Source organism: Rhea pennata, chromosome 2 (assembly GCF_028389875.1).
Source record: "Rhea pennata isolate bPtePen1 chromosome 2, bPtePen1.pri, whole genome shotgun sequence".
In the NCBI taxonomy this organism is placed as follows: domain Eukaryota; kingdom Metazoa; phylum Chordata; class Aves; order Rheiformes; family Rheidae; genus Rhea; species Rhea pennata.
Genome location: NC_084664.1, coordinates 50,558,469 through 50,578,841, shown reverse-complemented (window position 1 = coordinate 50,578,841; position 20,373 = coordinate 50,558,469). Strand labels below are relative to the sequence as shown.

General features: G+C 40.6%; 2 protein-coding genes across 2 annotated transcripts in view; one reads left to right on the top strand and one right to left on the bottom strand.

Moving 5' to 3' along the window:
* GLB1 (galactosidase beta 1) overlaps positions 1-2,381 on the top strand; it is a 46,493-nt gene extending 44,112 nt beyond the window's left edge. The window contains exon 16 of the mRNA XM_062569471.1: positions 895-2,381. Coding sequence (XP_062425455.1) covers positions 895-1,155 — 261 coding nt within the window. The 3' untranslated portion in view covers positions 1,156-2,381. The remainder of the gene's footprint in view (positions 1-894) is intronic.
* A 15,190-nt stretch (positions 2,382-17,571) lies between these two features.
* On the bottom strand, positions 17,572-20,043 carry CCR4 (C-C motif chemokine receptor 4). The gene is made up of 2 exons (XM_062567890.1): positions 19,900-20,043; positions 17,572-18,662 (listed from the first exon to the last, which is right to left on the bottom strand). Exon 2 carries the CDS (start codon positions 18,646-18,648, stop codon positions 17,572-17,574), a length of 1,077 nt encoding a protein of 358 aa, XP_062423874.1. The 5' UTR covers positions 18,649-18,662; positions 19,900-20,043.
* Positions 20,044-20,373: the final 330 nt, after the last annotated feature.

Below are 20,373 nucleotides of genomic sequence, written 5' to 3'. Positions count from 1 at the left end.
TCATTTGCAATATTGTTCTGAACTTTCTGCAGGTCATCAGTTTAAAGACTGTTGGAAAAGTATACGTTTGTGTCACTTTATACACCAGAAAGTGGACACACTAAATAACTATTTTTTTTTCTACTTGCCCAATTTCACTTTATTTTTTATCTTTAGGCATTACAATGTTAGGTATTCTGAGCTAAGGGATTCTGGCTACCTCCATTATAAAAAGTTATTTTAAAAGGTTGTATCTGAAGTTAACCACAGTTTTATTGAAATTAAATTACTAACAGAAAACCTCAAGATTTTAATGGTCAAAAGTAAATAAAATACAGTGCTCAGTAGTGTAATTTCACGAGTTCTTTTGTTGTCCAAGTAATCTGATGATGATAGTCATCTGAATTTCGTGTCTAAACAAGCTGTGCATCTTTTTCATAAAATCATAAAGCAGGAAGGGTCTATGAAAATATCATAGTCCTATAATTTCACAAAAAGACACAACATAGAATTAAGGTTTGCCCTCATTTTTGTGACTTTTCTCATTTTAGTAGTCAGCTTCAAGCAGCTAGAGTTTTCAAGTTTGCTTTGGTCTGAAACTTAATACAAAATTCAGTGATAGGAACTTGTCATTTTATTTTCCTAAGTATTACCATATTTGGAATGACTGCTGTATTTAACCACTTCAATTTTAAATGTTAACAATGGTTTTCACTTGTCAAGGAAATAAGATTTGTTTGACTGTTTGTACTATTTCTTGAATGTATTTTCTCTCCTAGTGTTTAGCTCTATCAAACTAAGAGATCAAGAAAATTCAGTTACTGTGCAAAGAGTGTTATACTTAAGGCTATATAGTCAAATGATCACCATCAAATTATTAAAACTTGATTGTTTTTTCTTTTTCTCTTTTAACAGGGACAAATTTGGATCAATGGCTTTAATCTTGGTCGCTACTGGCCAGCCCGTGGGCCTCAGTTAACGCTTTTTGTTCCAAGCAATATCCTGGTTTCCTCGGTGCCAAACAATATAACAGTGTTGGAGCTGGAGAATTCTCCTTGTAGCACCCGGATGTGCGAGATAGAATTTGTAGACAGACCTGATATCAATGCAACCACGCAGTATGCAAGTGATGCCCCTCTGCTCTTTGTGAGAGACACATGGCTGAACCATCTATAATGATTTTAATATTTCCTTTTAATATTTTCTTATCTTCTTCAACTTTGCTTCCCTTTTCCTCAAACTATACTTCCCTTTCTTTCTTTTTTTTTTTTTTTTTGAAAGAGTCGGTGTTAATTGGTAAGTTGTTTAGCTGAGGCAAGTTTTTAAATTCATAACAGTTCCATTTTTGATATTTTTAAACTAGCAAGAGTTAAATACAAAAATTATCTTAAAAAAAAATGTAGCATTAAAGTTGACCTTGGAATGTGAAACTGAACCCAGCTGAAAGATAGTATTGGTGTCAAGGTCTGGTAAAAACATAGCCCTGGAGACTGTGTTACAAGGACCCTCTCACACTTTTTATTTACCCTTTTTTACAACTGGAGAAAAGTGTATGAAGATGTGCACAGTCCTGGTTGCTGTTTGCTGATGTGTGCAGCAGAGGAGCTGCTACTTCAGAGTTGCCTATAGACTGTTGATGTTTTCAGCCAACTTCTAATACCTGGTTAGCTTCAGTACTGTTTCAGTCTGCACTGACTTGCTGCCAGTATTGAGTGGATCTTGTCCCCTTTTCACTGTAACCATTGAAAATTTGAGTTAGTTTCTTATGAAGACAGGAATGGAGGGAAAGAGCACTCAAATGCAAGCTAGTCTAAACAGCAGCAATGTGGATATTGGACCTTGTGATCCCAATTCTGCAGCTGTTCTTGATATGATGCTGGGTGATGCTCACATTTCTGAGCCATTTTACAGCTTCCCTTCTGTTATTTCTGAAGACTTAAGAATCAATTAATAAGTGCAAGGACATAGGTGAAATGTGGACTCTCTTGGTTGGACCATAGACTCCGATTAACTTGCCTACTGAATAAAGTCTTAAAATGAACCACTTTTAAATTGTCCTTCTAACTGATTTTTCATTTGTTTGCTTTAATAGTGGACTGAACACCAGTTTTTCACAGGCCAGAGCTTTGGAGGCTGAAAGTTTTAAGTCAAAGCATTTAATTCTTTATTAGTTACTAGTTGACATTTTATGTTTTGTTCTAGTAAATTAATGATCTTTGTAAGCACCTGATATTTGCAAAGATGCAGAATCACTGCTGAGAAAGCTGGCTTTCTGTATCAGTCTGAATCTTTTTTTTTTGTTTTGATTCTCATGGTTGTAGAGTCAGTCATGCAAACTTGTTGGTGAGATTTAAAGGAAAAAAATTGAGATGATGAAATTAAATGTTTTCATAATTTGTCAAGTTGCTTCCTTTGAATTTTTATGACATTGTTAAAATGGTTCTTTAAAGAATGAAATCTTTTCTGTGTTCATTTGGGAGGGAAAAACAGGAGGAGGAAGTGTTGCAAGCAATTAGTGTCAAGGAGAAAGGGTACTGTAAAATGTCTGTGGACAAGGATTTTTTTGTTCATGCCATCAGGACAGTCCCATTTGTTTTCTGTATTGGGAAGATTTGTGTAAAGCAGAGTAAAACAAATCTATAGGAGGCTGCAAGGATCCTGGAGTTGTCCCCCTTTTCTGAAATGAGGGTTAATGAGGAGTGTTTCCCTCTCCTGAAGAGAGGGGAGAAAAGGAGCACCATTCCCTTGAGGATCTGCATCTCTGTGTGCTTGACTTATGTTTGATGGGCTGCCTGCCTTAGTGGCTTTCCAGCTTGGGCAGCTGTGGTTCACTTGAGCCAAACAAAGTTTCTGCTGTTAAATTCTATCCCAAATGTGAAGTCTCGTTGCTGAGGGTTGTGTGTACAGTAGCAGGACCTGAAACACTTCATTTTTGGAATAATGTTCTGTCCTGAATCCAGATTTTTTTTTTCCAGGCACCATCCCTGTGTAGACTCTGGACCATGCTCTTCAATTAGTTTAGTAAAAAGTATCTCTGAGCCAGGTTTTGAAAGTAAGGAATGGAACAGAATTAGTTTCATAACGGTTGTGGGTTTTGTGGCTTTAAGTATGCAGAATGACAGTACTATTTAGATATTATTCCTACAACAGTACAGTGCTTTAACAGCCAGGAGTATTTTTATTTTTCTGGCAGTTAGTGCTATGAGAAGAGTGGAAAAGAAGATCAACTTGTAGCTCTTATTCTCACTTTGTTTGGTTTTACATCGCACTCACTGAAAACAGTGCACTCTGGAACACCTCACTTTTTGCTATAACTGTATGTGCAGTCTTACAAGCACAGAGACTTTGCAGCAAGGATGGCAGATATCCATCTGGATGGAAATGATGCTAACAATATGGAAAAAACAGATTTAACTTCCCCTCCCCCCGCCATGTAGGACTCTATCTAGCTTAACTAATACACCTGCCTATTCACTGCAGTCTGAAGTGATCTGTTCCCTGTAGAGAGGAACTGAAAGTTGCGGCCCTGATTCCTAGTCCTGATCTGCCCACAGGAAAACACCGCTGAGGTTGCCAAGTGGCATAGTATTTATAAATATTTGAGTGGGCAGAGGAGAGATCTTTGTGACAGCAAGCTTTTGGAGCACATCACTAGAGCGTAATGTGGGAGCCTCTTACTGTTTCTTTACTCAAGGATGTGGCTGTAGGTGCGGTGGGGTATGTGTGCTGCCCTGCCCATGTCGCACACCAGCTCCTTGTGCCTGCACCATTGCTGGTACTGCATGGTTGGAGCTAATCCAGATTTTCTATTCGTGGGCTGCTGGGATTTAGTGTGTGGTAGAAAATAGGACAGCTTGACATTTGCTCCTTTGCAGTTTCAAGTAAGTCAGTAATTTCGACCTGTCCTCTAATGAGGATTTTATTGGCTGTCCTGGAGGTGTCAGTGAAATCGGAAATAAAATCTTTTGATAGAGGGCCAAACGCATAGTGGAAGAGTGGCTGTGAAATGTTAGCGGGCGCAGTGGTCAAAGCTCTGGCTAGCCTGGTTTCAAGTTGTTTCTGAAGGATGTGGAGTGAATATGTTGCCAGACCCCTGGTTCGTACCTGCACGGTAGCTATGTGATCTGCCCCAGATACTGAAGCCCAGTGGTATGGGCTGTTCAGTGGAGCCAGCTGACCCTGGAGGCATGGCAGGAGGGACTGTTTACAGCACTAAAATTGTGGCTCTGCAGATGCTCCTTCCTTCCTGTCCTTGGGAATTTGCAGGGGCTTTAGCGGCACAGTAGCTAAATAATGGGCACAGTGTTCTCTGCTTTTGACAGAGAAGTGCAAACCTGGTCTTAGGAATCAGAACTGCTCTGGGAGAAGAAACGGAGATTTTACACTGATCACAGGCAGAAAGCAAGCGTGCAGTTGTGTGCGGGAATGCTATTGGAAGTTTGCCTGCAAAGTGCGGAGGTAGAGGGCTTGGCTTAGCACAGATACTCTTCCAGTCCTGGAGTGGTTTGTAAACTTAAACTGTAATCATGCTTTTGCAGGAGCAAAGACCTTTTAAGTGCAATTGCTTGGGATGAATGAGCAAGTAGGTGAATCTGAACTCGTGAACAGCATGCACTATGTGGTTGTATTCTCTTTCTTAATATAGAGATGAGACTGCTGTCTTTCCCTTTTGTTCATAATATAATTATATTCTTGGATAATAACTAAAACACGGTAGTCTCTGCATCATGGGGCTGAGACTTGGCCTTGTTCATCCCCTCTAGCCTTTGTAATTCTGTGCAAGGTGGTGGCTATCCCTAGCTCCCTGCTTTCCATCTCTTTGCATGCCCTGAACTTAGAGTGCAAGGGGAAGGCAACTGCCCTGCATCTTAGGTGGGCTTGGCACTTTGCAGTCAGATAACTAGCTAGATGACTGCAGTCTCCTTATATTTTAATTTAGGATATATCAAAATCGCTGGAGACAACAGACATTCCAATGCTTTTCCTAGGAAGCTCAATCTTGCCAGCAAAATTTCCTCACACTGCTTCCAAGCAATGGATACAGATTGAGAAAATTGCTTGCAGTGCTGACAGATCCTAACTTGAACCTCTGAAGCAACTTGATTCTTTACTGGGCATCTTTATCTCTTCACCAACAGGAAACTGTACTTGAAAGTGTTTAGTTATATGGCTTTGCAATCACTCTTCATCTTTCCTTTTCCGCTTGTAAATGCGGTAGCATAGCTTCCCATTGATGACTACTGTACAGTCCCCACCTTTTCTCATTAGTCTGTTTTTGTATGTATTTTTCTCAGTCTGCAAATACCATTTTAACAGATAATATAAGAAGAAAGATCTGTGAGAGATAATCTAGTTGTAAGCCTCTCTGCCCTAAGCCAGCATCACCTGAACATGGAGCATACCTAGTGTTTTTATCTGACTTGTTCTTCCAAACTTGTTGTGAAGGGGATCCCAGTCAAGCGGTTCGAGTGTTTTATGGTTTGAAAATTTGTCAACTACTAGCTGAAATCTTCATTGCTATATATAAGCCCATTATCACTTTTACTTGTCCACAGCCAATGTGAAGTATCTTTTTGCTGTTCTGGGCCTTCTATCTTTTTATCTCAATGATGGACTGGATTTATACAAGTATTAAGATGTGCAGAGCAAAATAGAGAAGATTCAGCAGGATATGAAAGGCTAATATATTCTCCCAAATGACCTGGTCCAGATGGTGCAACAGCATTTTCTGAAAAGAATGACCAAGTTGCAAGAAAGCTGTTTTGTAGGCCTAGACTTAGAAGTATGGTAGCCAACCTCAAGATCCTGGTAGAAGGATCACGTGATGAAGGGGACTGGAAGCTATAGAAGAATGAGGCCTGCTTTAATGGTTCTCCCTCAAACAGAAGACAAAACTAGGCAGGAAGAAATGATCTTGGGACTCATTGGACTGAATGGAGGAAAATATTGGGAAAGGAATCAGAAGGGTTGTCCTGCTTTTGCTGAACATGATGAAAAATCCCTTTTCAGTTTGTTGTTGTTGTTGTTTATCTTATTACCAAAGCAGGGCAGTAGTGACCCAGAGCCCCTGCTTCAGGGAAGATCTGGAAGGAGCGTGTTACCTACAGGGAGGCTTTGCAGAATCAGTGATAGTTTCAGGTCCTTGGTAATGCAATCCGCTTCCTGTAGGATATGTGTCTATGCGGGCAAGGAATCAGGTATTTAAGAATTCCTGTCTTGGACCTTACTGCATATAGCCATCCTTTGGCAGCCAAGTGTGTACAGGAGCCCAAAGTCCAGGTCCCGGTAAGGCTCCGCATCTGAATTGTACTCCTTAATGTTGTAATGGGAAATGTGGTCTTGATCATAAAAGTCCCCAGCAGGCATTCATAGCAGACTGTGTGCAAACATCTTGATATGATCTTGCACTTTAAAAGCATGTTTGCAGTTGCATATCAGTCATTTAACTTACTTTTCTTTTGTAGACAAGGGCAAAAAATACCCCCAAAAGGAACTGGGTAAGTTACTCCAGGGTTGAGTATGAGACCCTCCCACAGAATTGGCCTTTGTAGAATGGAGTGGGTCTGGTGGATACTGATGCATAAGCCAGTAGGAAAATGCAAGCAGTATCTATGGTTTGAAGGGATTTTTCAGTTGATTTCCTTTACAGTATATGTATTTTTTTTAACTCGGGCTCACACCTTCACTATTTGTATACATGTTTGTGTATTTCTGTTTATAAAACGTCCTATAGGGCTCACAACCTAACTATATGTTAATGGAGAGTTTTCACAGTGTTGTCTGCCGCTGTGGGCCAGAGCACAGATCTGAGCATACTGCAGGGAAGTGCCTAGCAAATGTGGGTAATCCCTGTAATACTTCTGATAAGAAATGCTTCTTCTGTTTCGTTCTTCCTGGGGTCTCTGGTTCTTCCTCTTGTAGTAGGGAAGTCTTATTTGGAGAGGAACCCAAAGAATTTCCTTCAGTCTGTTCTCTGAAGTGAAAATGATCTCCACCCCTTCCTTCTATCCATTATTAGTTTGTAAGCTGGACCAAAAATACCTTTGTGTACAGTTTGCTTATGCTTCTCTCCTTTCTTCTGAATCCCTTTTGCAGACAGGTGGATCCGCTGTTCTGAAGAACCTGAGAACCTATGGGAACTTGTGAGAATTCAATAGTGAAACTTCCTCTAGTGATCTCTGCCATGGTGCATTCCTATGTTGCTCTTCCTGTCTTTTTGATCCAGAGCATTATCTACCTCAAAAATTTAAGTTAAAGCAATGTGAGTCTATGGACTGCAGCCAAACGTAGACACCTGCAGAGGTGACTCTTTTTTTTTTAAAAGCACTGAGTCTGGTTAGCATCTGCAGAAGCAGCTCTTTGTTTACTTGTTATGTGTAACCTCTCTAGTTCATTTGGTTTGATTCAAAGGCTTCAGAGTTGTGCTGAAGAAAGCCAATTGCTTTTATGGATCCTTTCTGAGTTTCACTGTCTGATATCAACTGCCCTCTGCTTTTGTGTTAGCCACATTTTGGACTCCTGTTGCACCCCTTTTACTGAAAAAGCCAACAAACAAAACTAAGCTTGGTCACCCAACCTAGGAACCAAAGGCAACTTGGATAGAAGGCAACTTGCCACTAGTTCAAATACAGGAATACAAGCTAGCTATGCCTCAGTCACCCAAATGACTTTTATCTTTTCCCCCAATTCTTAAAAAAAGAAAAAAGAAGAAGAAACTGTGCTAAATCACTGAAATGAGATCACAGCAGTAGTGTATTTGACTTACGTGTAGCTTGTTTCCAATTTGTACCATACCTGTAGGAACGGTGTTGATGAGGATGCTTAAATGCTACGGAGGTACAATCAAGCAAGAGTATTCAGGGTTTCTAAATACAATCCAGATAAGAAGCTTTGTGAAGACAGAAGGGAAAGGATAATAGCGTATCAGGGAAATAGTAGTGATTTTTTCTTTTCCTTTTTTTTCAAACCTCAGCAACACAAAACCAACCTAGGTTGGCAGTAGGGAGGTGGAAGAACTGGATTTCTCTTTTGGTGCCTGCCACCGGCACCAGCCAGCTGCAGGGTATGGCCTTGCATCTCACTGCAGGGATGAGGGTGGATGATGCTGAGCTCTGTAGCTTTCATATTTTCATAGCTGCAAGTGGAAAATTCAGAATGGAAGAAAGGAGCTGAGCTGGTATGAAGGTTAAGCTCCCCAGGCAAGATGTGCCAAGTCGGGAAAATATATCCAAAATGTAAGAAAAAAAAATGAGCCTGACCAGAAGGTTGTGAATGCTCTTACCTTTGCGGTTGCTTGCTGCCCAACCGCTTGTTGTTATCTTGGCTTACATTTTGCTGTGACAATTTCAGAGTAGGAACCATACTTTTTCTCACTGTTCTTGAAGTGTGTCACATGTTTTCAGTTGTTCACAAAATAGTAAGGTTAGATGATACCAGGTTTAGTTTCATTCCAGTTTCTAGTGAGCAAATGTCTTCAGAAATACAGCCACGTTGCTGTACCTGTCTGCTCGGTGGGTGAAAGAGCATTCAGGGAGTCTGGCTGTTTACCCCATCTCTGTGCGATGAGCTGGTCGGGGTCTGCGCCATGGGATTACCTTTTGTGCTTCAGTCAGAGTTTGAAAAATAAATAAATAAAACACAAAATACCCAGGGAGTTCACTTTTTTGTTGTTTATTTTCTTTTTCACCTGTATTAAAAATAGATTTTTTTAACGTAGAAGTTACGGTACTGAGTTTGACTAAGGTCCGTTTAGCCACGTATTGTCTTTTGGAGATGAGCACAGCAGATCATCCCTTTCTACATTTCAGCCCCTGAAACTTTCAGATGAAGTCTGTTATTTCTTACGAAGTTGAGGTGGAATTTCAATGCTTTTAGCCTCTCTTCAGTGGAAGAGACCCAGCTTTGATGGCTGATTCAACTGTGAGCTGCTCTATTGCCATGACTCAGTTTGCGAAAAAATAAAACCACCCAAGCCCTAATGATGTACAGCAGTCAAGATGATATAAAAATATCAGCTCTCTTTTAATAACCTCGGTTCCTTGCTCCACATTGTGTTTTAGTTTTGGGGCTTACTCACTCATTGTCAGCCTTTGATGGCTTTTGACAGTGAAAACTTGATACTGGTTTGACTTGGAAAGAATGTTCCTGTTCTTATGAAGTTATTTAGTTTTTTCCTGCTACCTGTTTTAGTGTGTTCATGCAAATTGGTGAAACCCCCTGCTGATTAGAAATGTCAAAATGTGAAATAAAGCTTGCAAGCAAATTTAATAGGAGTGAGTATTTTGTGTGAAAAGCTTCATAAGTTAGGACAGCAACCACCTATTGACTGAGAAATGTTAAGAAGAAATTGCTCAAACTCCCCCTGCCCAGCTGTTTTAGTGTAATGATGAAGTTGTTTTCATCTTCTTTGGAGACATCTAACAGAAGATGAAGTTTCTTGGGTTGTGAGTAAAACTGTGCATGGTTCTTGACAACTTGAGACATGACAAGACGTTTAGCAATGAACACACAGACTTCTGTCTCTGTAATAACAAATACTTAGCTTTAATATAGTACTTTTCACATGCAGAATGCTGTATTTTATAAAGGAGGGCACAGTTTTTATGTGCAGGTAACAGATGCAAGAGGTGAATTGACTGAAATCCCTGGCAAGGCTGAGAACAGATGCTTGGAAGGTGTGTTTTGTTTTGTTTTGTTTTCTGGAGAGGAAGAATAAGGGTACTTTGGGGCAGTCTCTTTGGGGCATATCGACTCTGTCAGGTAGCGACTGACTTGCTGGGGCTACTTCTGCCTAGTTGACATTTGCAGCCTGATATGCTGGGGAAGCCAGTGCAGAATGGGAGCAGTCTAACTTGGGGCTACTAAGCAAACTGCATGTAGTAAAACTGCTTTTTTTCTTTTCTTTTTTTTTTTTCTTTCTCCCCAAGCACAAGCACTGTCTACACAAATGCAGCGGGGCCCGTCTGTGTTCTGCCCCGGTGCCCCACGGTCTGACTGCTTGGGACTCTGCACGTTTGCCATCACGACGGAGCAGGGCCCTTCCTCGAAGGGGCACATCTGCCTGGTAGGTCTGTACGAGCTTCCTGTACTGGGGACGCAGCTGCTGCTCTTGCTGGAAAAAAACACCCCTAGCTTGTGCTGTTTACTGATTAGGGAGATGTGGCTTGTGCCTGGTGTCACTGATCTTTGATTGCGTTTTGGTTTGGCTTGGTGTCCTCTCTGCAGAGCAGTAACTTTGTGGGATCTTGTGGCCTTATGTCTGAAAAACATGCCAGATTTTGTTAGGAGGTGTCACTAACTAAAATAAATGTTTGCTAAGCTGCCTATTTGCTCCACTGTAAGTGAGTATCGGCTTTTCTACGGCTAATCCTGTACAAATAGTTGTCATTTCTAGAGTTCCTTTTACTTTTTTTTCAGGAACTCTGCATATACCCAGGAGTATGTATTGGCATGATAGTTAAGGAATCGGGCACAGATATTGGCATGTGCCTTCTTGAAAGTACAGGATCACATTCAGTCATATAGTATGGTTGAGCTTTCTGCTGTGAATTACCTTACAAAAACATTTTTTTTCTTGTTTGTGATGCAGCTAATAGTTGCCATCAATCTGTACAAACTCTTTCCTGGATTTTTTTTTTTTTTTTTAAAAAACATGCAAAGAAAAACTTGACGGTATCTCAGATATCTAGTGCTGAAACACTTCTTGCCTTCCTTTCTAAGGCAGTGAGATAAGTTGTTAAATAATTATTCCTTAGTGATTGACCTTTCATAGAGGCTAATTCGAGGCTTGATTGTTTTAATTTCTCTCACACAGTCTAATTTTTATGGAGTCTATAAATCAGTGTAGTCTTTTTACAATGTAGAAACAAGAAAAGTTAATTTGTTAGACAAATTCTCTTGAATGAAGTTAGTAGTGTTTGTTTAAAAAAAAAAACCCACAAAACAAAACAATTCTTCCTTTACTCTCTGGTAGTCTTCTACTGTAGCATCCATCACTTTACTGAAATTTTTTTCTCAATGCTTTTTTTTCTTAATTTTGGGACATGCCTGTGGGTATATGGAACAAGCTATTGATTGAGCTATGCTATAGGTTTATTCCGTTGCAATTTTTAACAAATGATGGTCTGTTAAACCAGACAAATCCACTAGTTCTTTCCTCAAATTTTGGTCCACAAGGAACTTTGAAATTATTTCCCCCCATCAGAATGAAGTTTCCATAAGAATTCAGAGCAGTAATAATGAAACATTAGATTCAAGTAATGTTGAAAAATAGGCTGCACTTGCTGTAAAATAGCTTTAATCTGACACTGAAATAAAATCAAAATGTCAGCATCAGATTAAAGTGTCGATCATTATTAGCCCATGCGGCTGTCATCAAAAATCAGTTCTTTCCGGTGTTCAGACTGTCATGAAACTGCCCTTTCTGAAACAAAATATTGTTAGTACAGTCACAACATTGACATCCCGTAGCGTGAGCTCTGCTTGCAGCGAATGTGAACTTAGGCTGGTGAGGAAGTGAATGGATTTATCCTGAACTGCTGGTGGCTGTGCTGTAAGCATTCATTTGAAAAGCAAGAGGAGGGCAAGAGGGGGCCAGTTTCCCCACAAGGAATTTTGGTGGTTCTCTAATATTTCTGATTAAAAGAAGTGGGTACTGACCTGCGTTGTGTAGGGGTAGGTCGGTGAAGCAGAACTGAGGAGAGGATAGCCAGCCTATATCCATGCTTCCTTTTTCTATCCCTTTGTAAGCTCTTCAGCCCCTTGTCTGTAGTGTTGCAGGTTCTTGTCTGCTTGCCCTGTGCTATGAATTTCACTCTTCTAGAAGCACAAACAAGATTTGTTCATAGCAAGGGCAGGCTTTTGTTCTGCAGCTTCTCAGCAGTGATGCTGCAGTGCCAGTGGACAACTTTGTTGGTCCTTCCAACCACCCAGCCTTACTTTCTTGCTATTCCTGGTCCTCATGAAAAACCAATAAGGAATTGAAGTGCATAAGCAAAAAGGAAAGCTGTGCTCACTTGCTCTCTCTCTCTCTCTCTCTCTCTCTCTCTCTCTCTTCTTTACATGTCCTTTAACACATAATTTGGTAGCGGAAAAGACAAGTCACTCAGTCTGCGGTCATGGTCTTACTTGTGGTCAAATTTCAGTTTATCAGTTCTGAGCAAATACAGAGATCTATTGCGGTCTTTCTTCACTTGGATTAAGGTACTTTTGTACCTGCTAGCCGGTACTGCTCTTTCTATGTATGCAAGACTGACACTGGTTAGAAGTAGTGGAGGGACACTCTCCTCAACCTTCTTGCTCCCAACTGCAGCATTTCTGTGGGGATAGTTTGAGGAGTGCCAGGTCTACATGCAAAAGAGTCACATATGCTTCCATAAAGAGATGTGCAACTGGTGCTGCTGTCAACTTCCAATTCAGGTGTTTGCAAAAAAGCAGATCTGGTAAAGTCAACCTTCGTTCAGTCCATGCTGAACGAGGTGCTAGGAGAACTGAGAGTGTTTTTTATGAGGGTTTCGTACCTCTAGAAACACATCAGCTTCTTGCAGATGAGTTTATTGACTACTTGCTGAAGTCCTTGAAAGTAAAAGCAAGGAAACAAACATCTTGTTGGAATTTAAAAGAAATGTCAGTTCTATGGAAATTTTTAATTTGCAGTGCCTGAAATCATGAAAAGCTTGCAGTGTGCTGTTACTGTGTGATATATACTGAATGCCTGCTGTTAATCAGAAGCAAGAAACTAAAATTCAGAAATCCTTTCAATGTCTTGATGCCTTGAAATAAATAAAAATGCAAAAAAAAACACTTAAAGGAGTATGCTATCAATCATATATTTGGGTTAATCAGTCGTATGTTTGGGTTGTGCTTACTCAGAGGATGAAGTGCTTTCTCTTTCAGTCATCTATAGACAAGAATTCTTACTGTCCAGTGTTTGAAGACAGACAATACCTGCTGCACCAGTGAAGAGCAGCTTTTGTTGGAAGATGGCATTATCTAGGCACCTTCATTTGTTCATTGCCAGATACCCTTCATATTAGTGATATGGCCCTGCCTGCAGAATCTGGATCCAGATTGGGACTTTTCTGGCTGGGGCATCTCAGATTTGGCTACCAGAAAGGGTACAGTGTGGGTAACTCAGATCTGGGGTCCCCATCTCCAGGCTGTTCTCCTTTCCCAAGGAGAACAGGGAGGGCCCTGAATATCTCTCAAAAATGCATGTCATTTTCATAACGTGAACTCTTGCTCTGTGCCTAGCTATAAAATGACGACTCTTAAACAAGTAATAATAAAAAAAAGGTCATGGGGCTAGTTATGCATAAGAGAAGGCATTACTCTCTTCAGCAGAGATCACATACATGTTGTTATTTCTGAGAGTTCAAAGGAGGATCAGAAATAAATGAAGAGAAAAGCCTTTGATCAGTCACCCTGATCATGGACAATAAGCGGTCTTGCTTTGAGCAAGGCATGGGAGGGATGTGTGAAGAGATATGTTCAGGGAAAGAAAGCAGCAGCGTTCTTCCATGGTGCCAGAACTTGGTCCAGAGGTTGGCAAGGGACTCTGGATTTTCCTGGTATGGAACAGGCAAGAGGCTTTTCCACTTTTGAGCCTCATTTCTGTGGAAGTTGTCTTTGAGTCATGAACTGACCCATAAGATAGGGTTTTGTTTGTTTTTCTGGCAGATCTTGCTGTTTTTGAAAAAATAGAATTATCTCAAAGCATCTGATTTGGTGTCTACTCATTGACAGCGCCTGCTCCTTTAGGAATGTTTTTTCCATTACTGACCCTTACACCTCGTACGTCATTGCTGTGTTAGAGTAAGATTACTGCAGGAGTGACCAGCACTATATTGCCTTTGAATGCTCTTACCAGCTGTGTGAATGTGGAAATCTCAACATAGTTATACTGAGTATTCACTTGCAGTCCTCTGCTTACAAGCTGCTTTTGTGCCTGCTGTAGTGAAATGCTCTCCAAAGGCATTTTTTAAGCACCATTTTAGTCGTCATTTTGACCGACAATACTGAACGGCCTTTGATGTCTATCTGTAAATTAAGTCAAGTAAAACTATTTGTGTAAGAGATGGGACCTGATGAGTTGGTATCTGGCAATGTTAAGAGAGAGATGCTGGATAAAACAGAGAAAAGTTCCTAGAGGAAAAGATAGGAGTGTGGGTTCCTGATGACAGTTTAAGAGTCAAGCAGTGCCCACTGAATTACAGTCACCATCAGGCCAGGTGTTTAGACCTGTTGCTGGAGCAGCGACAACTAGTAATAGTGTAGAAAGGAGAACAGCTATTCCTTACTCTTTTTCTAGGACTGACTCTCAACTTGAGAGTTGGGAACAGGCTGACTGCCATGGTGCCTCCTCTGCATGGTCAAAAGGGATGAAGCTACACTCTGGAGTAGAAGCTAGGTGTCTAATTCAGCCTCATGTTGAGGGAAGGACCTCAGTGATCTAAGTGCGATATGAAAACAAACCCGTGAACTTTTTTTAAACTTTTTAATGTTATTTATTTTTGGCATAACTGAACTGATTTTCCCCCTGCCCAACCTTCTGTGACGGTTTAGAGCAACTGAGTGGAGGACACGGACTGGCCTTCTGTGGAACCCTGTGGCTTAGGAATGACTCAACTTAGCTTCACTCAAATGTCTGTCTATCCTCTTTCATGGTTTAGTAGACCTGCACGTATAGTCATTCGTTGCTTGGAAACTCTTGTTCAGCTAAAATGACACCTTTGGTCAAGTGACATTTAGAAAATCACTGTGTTATTTTTGTCTATCTTTAATAATATTCTTTTACCTTGTTCTTTCTTATCAGTAGATTTCAAAGCCCTCTTTCAAAAGGTCAGTGTTTGGAGGAGGAGGGGTTTGTTTGGGATGACAGAAAGGAGAAAAACTTGGTAAGCCCCAGTCGCAGAACGTGGGTTCCTGAGCCCACCACTGAGCGGTGAGCTCCCCCTCGCACCAGATGGAGCAAACCTGCCCTGAGCACACGGTTCAGCTCAGCTGCTCGCCCCGCACGTGCACTGAGTACCTCTGAGGGTTACTAGGAGGACTGGAAGAGGTTCACTGGGCAGAGAAACCAGGATAATATGCACCCCCAGGAGATCTCTGGCTGCATCAGGCGCTCTGCACCAAGCGCACCTATGCATGGGGTGCGAGCGGAGTGGTGGCTAGAAGCGTCTGTTAGTGGTGGGAGGAAAAGGGGCTTTACGCTAGCTCCGTTTAAAGCAAAGTTGCACTGCCTGGGTGCGGCCCATTAGTTCCACACATGAGCGGATTCAGCATCCTCCCCTGCCACAGGGTGCTTGCCCGGAGCTGGACCAGCCGCTGAGCTGCTGAGCGCCCCTGTGCTGCTCCTTAAGGCTGCCCTTGGCCCCAAACCTCTCCTCCCGAGGAGCTGCGAATAGTTCTTTTTTGGTCAGAAGAATCATAAGGTTGGAAGAGACCTCTGGAGATCATCTAGTCCAACCCCCATACAGGGATTGAACCCACGACCTTGGCATTAGCAGCACCACACTCTAACCAACTGAGCTAAACTTGGCTTGCCAAGCATTGCTTAGGCTAGTGGCTGTCATGCCAGCCCCAGCTGTGCTTTTCTGGGCAATAAGCAAGGTCTTCCACCAGTTCCGGCTCTTTCACGAGGGCCTGTTTGTTCCTGACTAGAGGCATCGCAGAGCGAGACCAAGAGAAAACAACGGCAGAGTGCTTTCTTGCTTCCAAGTGCTTAAATGATGAGTAGCTTAATAATTCTTAGTGCCTGCTTCATCAGTGTCACATCTGTGAGAAGCAATGCCATGCTGGCTTGCGAGGGGTGCATTGTCAGACTCGGTGACATCTGTGACTCTCCAGCACCTGACACTTGCAATATGCCTTGCTCTTCCTTTTCAAAACAGGCAGTTGATGAATTAACCCACCCCACATGGCTATTTTTCCTAACTGATCTATTTAGTGGCTTGTAAGGTATTGAATGATGAGAATTAACATTCTTTTTCTGTGAGGAAGACCATTTTCTTAGTGCAAGTAATGTCTTCAACAGCTTTTCTCATTATCTGTATCAATGTCTGATCCTTACGTGAAGATGTCGGTGTCAGTGAACTACTGATGGCAATGCATTCCCCAAATTAATCACTGCAGATACGTGTGTGTGCGAGTATTTAAGCTTGCTGCTCTTTATTTTCAATCTATATGTTGTATCATGCAGTTGGTCACATGGAGGCAAGCTTCCATCTACGTTTTGTTCTTAAGGGTGATCAGAACGATAGCATTACGGAATTTTTATGTTTTTTCTCCAGCCCTTTTGTTACGCATTTGAACATCTTGGCTGCTGTTTGTAGCCATCACTGAGTACTGAGCAGGGACTTTGTTACTTACAGTCTAACAAAGATCAAAGTCTTCTGCTGGGTGGTTGTGGTCCAGCAAAAAAGACACACCAGAAATATCTTCCAATAGAAATTTTTCAATTTCTATTTTGTCTGCTACCACATTAATAATTTTTGCCTAACATTTTATATTTCTGCCAAAATTCCCTTGTGGCTGATCTAAGTATTGCTGTGTGAGTTCCCTTCCTGTTCCAGTCTTCTGATTAACACCATATAGACGTGTGAGAAACTACTGGGGCGCACACACACTCTTGACCTTTTGCTCTGTTTTCAAATACTACCGTTCTGTCTAGTTTCTGAATTGACAGGCCTTTCCTATGCAATCTCTGGGTTTACTTTTTTTTGTTTTGTGAGGTATGTCTCCAGTGAATAAAACTGAGTCTAGGTGCTAAGTACTTTTCAAATGCACAGTCACATAAAACCTATATCCAAGATATTTCAAATTTATTAACACAAGCTGGAAAGTAAGTTTTTAAAACATTTTATTCAAAAACATCTTAAACATTTTCTGTGTTAATTAAAATACAGAATGGTCACCCTGAATTACAGCAATGAGGTCATTCAAAATGCTTACGTACGTACCTACACATAGGTACATGTGGCAACTAAGAGGAAACATATCTTTAATATAATCTGTAATAGTTGTTTTTGAGTCCTGGAGAGTTTGCTTTTTGTCCTCCTTCTTAATGACAGAGGCTATACCCTCTCCCTGAGCTAAACATTTAACACTGGCAGGTTTGGTAACAGGTGACTAAGAGTTTAAATGAACAAGTTCAGTGCAGATCAATTGCAAAATAATAATAAAAAATGATAATAACCATCCTTCTCCTTAAATAAACCAGGTTATTTTCCAAATGCACTTGCTGATGACAAGAAGTTCTCTCTCCTCTGCCTTCTCCTCTGCGCCAGGCCAACTGGTGAAAAATAAGAAGCGCAGCACAGCACTTTGCAGCAAATTGAGGCTGCTATTACACCTGAGCAGTGACTGGTAATTGTAGCAGGTTAAAAATTGCATGTCCATCTCCTACGTTCCACATCTGGGACACTTTCTGTCATCTTATTCAGAAAATCTAAAGGCAGAAATCAAAGCTAAAGTAAGTTATTGTAAGGCACTAACTTATCGTAAAATGCACGCACACTTGCTTAGCTTTTTAAAGTTTCAGCTTTTGTCAGTTAGCTTTCAGGTGAGTTCAGCAGTCAGTTTGAAACATGATGCTTACAGAGCATCTTGGTCCCCAGTAGACTGCGTGTGGAATGAACTGGTAGATTCAGTGTGGTAAGCGATGTGAACTCCACACCATTTGCAAATATCTCCAGGTATCAGCCAGTTCTTAAAGAGCATCTTTAGGTACTTCTTGAATTTTTCCCCCATGAAGAAATAGATGACTGGATTGAGGCAACAGTGAAAAAGGCCTAGGATTTCTGTTAGCTGGAAAGCATAGTCCAGATTTCTGCTCACTTGACAGTCTTTAATGACTCCTGTAAATTCCAGTGATTGTAAGAAAATCACAATGTTGTAAGGGGTCCAGAAGAAGAAAAACACAATCATGACAGCAAAGATCATCCTCACAGCCTTGTTCTTTTTCTCATTTCTACAGTGAACTAATGTTTTGATGATCATGGAATAGCAAAATGCCATAATGATAAAAGGGATTAAGAGCCCTAAAATGTTGATTTCCAAAGTGGAAAAGAGTTTCCATGTTGTGAAATTGCCTGGATATCTTGGCTTGCAGGTGGTATAATTTTGTTCATTAAAAGATTCTCTAAATATAAGTTCAGGAATTGAGGCTACAAGAGCTACTAACCATACAATAAGGCTAGTAATCAGGCCATAGAAGGCAGTTCTTGCTTTCAAGGAAAACACTGCACGAACGATTGCCAAGTATCTATCTATGCTCATAAGCATAATAAAAAATATGCCACTGTAAAACCCAACCAGATAGATCCATGAAATGATTTTACACCAGGGTGTTCCAAAAACCCATTGGTCTATTGTGAAATAAGACCAGAATGGCAGGGATAAAACGAAGAGCAGATCTGAGATGGCGAGGTTTAGCAGGTACACATCAGTCATGCTCTTCAGTCTCTTGTATTTGAACAGGACCACAATGACCAGAACGTTTCCCATTAGCCCAACCAGGAATACGAGGGTGTACAGAACGGGTAGAAAGGAGGCTGCAAACCTCTTGACGCCTTCCTTACTGCACGGTTTTGGAGCATCGTTATAGTTATCATAATAGTCATATAAAGTTGAGATTTCGGCTTTAAAGGACTCTGTACTTGAGGAACTCATTTTTCCCCCTGTTCCTGAGAATGAAGGAATATAAAAACGTTAGTGACTTTCAGTTTGTATGGACTATATGGTTACTCCACAAGCTTATATTACATTGAAAAGAATGTAATTAGCAATAACTGCCTTGCAAGTCTGACATGCTTCTCATTACAGATTCTTAAAGGACATTTAAGTATTGTTGAATGAGTATGCACACTTACAAAAATACAGTCCTAACGCGCATGCGCTCAGTCCTTGCAACACTGCAAGTGTGACGGGTCAAGAACACTGTTCAAGCCGTAGAAGGGAAAGCAAATGGGAATGAAAAATACGGACCCATAGGCGTTAAATCGAAGAGGGATAAATCCTGTGTGGAATAAAGTAAAAAGCAAAACCACTATTCATGGTGGTTAAGAGTTTCACCTGTTTTTTCAATCAGGCAAACATCACTAAAAGAAAACAGTAATAAAAATATATCTGACCCTTTCTTATAATGAAATGATGCTTACTGAAGGGTGACATCAGTTTTCAGTAAGTGCTGTCTTCAGGGGCCATATGAATAACAAGAATATGTCATTTTCATATGTATGCTAATCTCTGATGGACAGATAGAGTTTTAACTGATACTATTTTGAAGTTGCCCAGATCATACATAATGCAAGTATGTTGCTCATGTATTTGTTCTTCATATCAGAGGAAACATATCCTAACATATCAGGATTTTTGCAAGTGTGAGTTAGGATCTTCCCCTTTTGTTTTTATTTTTATGAATGGAGAAATCAGAGGAAAAGTGCTTTATTTCTTTCCACTGTATATTGCTGCTACGTAACATTGAACACTGGCTATCATTAACCTGACCCTTACTGTGTGTAGTCACAGATATAATACTTTTTCAATCTACAGTTCTGTTACATTACACACAGAGGGGAATTTAATCTGAATTACAAGTCAGTGAGACCGTATAGGGACAAAACCGTTCTGTAGCAATAGTTTAGAGACAGCAACTCTACAATAACTGCACGTAAACATATCTGAATCTCATTTAGATTCAGAACGGCTTACATATTTTAAGCTGAACACATATACACACACACATACAACATACATACACCCACTTTTGATTATGCAGAAGTTTTGAAAACTGCTTTAAAAATTATCTGAGCAACAAAAGGTAAAGGAAAAAAAGCACATAATTCTTTGCAGTCACACATATGATGAGTGCATATGACAACCGCCTCTGCCACTGCATTTCATAAATGTTACAAATGTTACCTTTTTCCCCTCTTTCGACTCAACTGATGTAAAGAAGCTTCTTTTTTTCTGACGCTGAAAAATCACTTGCTTCTCACCAGGTAGCTTGGTCAGTGAGGTGCCGCTGATACAGTGATACCCAACAGCTGCAAAAAAGCAGATGTCACTACATAGCTCTGTCTCTCAGCGGAAACTTTGTACTTCCTTACAGATTGTGTCATAAATGCTTCTCTCTTCAGTGCTCACTGGAGAAGGTCCTTTAAACTCAGAAAAGCTTTCCACTGAAAGCTTGATTACTGAGATTAAAAAAAAAAAAAAAAAAAAAAAAAAAAAAAAAAAAAAAGAAAAGAAAGAAAAAAGCTTCATCTTACTCAATAATCATTAAAAGTAGATGTTGTTAGGTAGCTCTCATTTGCCAGAAACCTTATTCTTCCTTATAGGTTTTATTAGGCATCTTAAACTCTGAAAAATAAAATTTAAAGGACCATTTCTAGT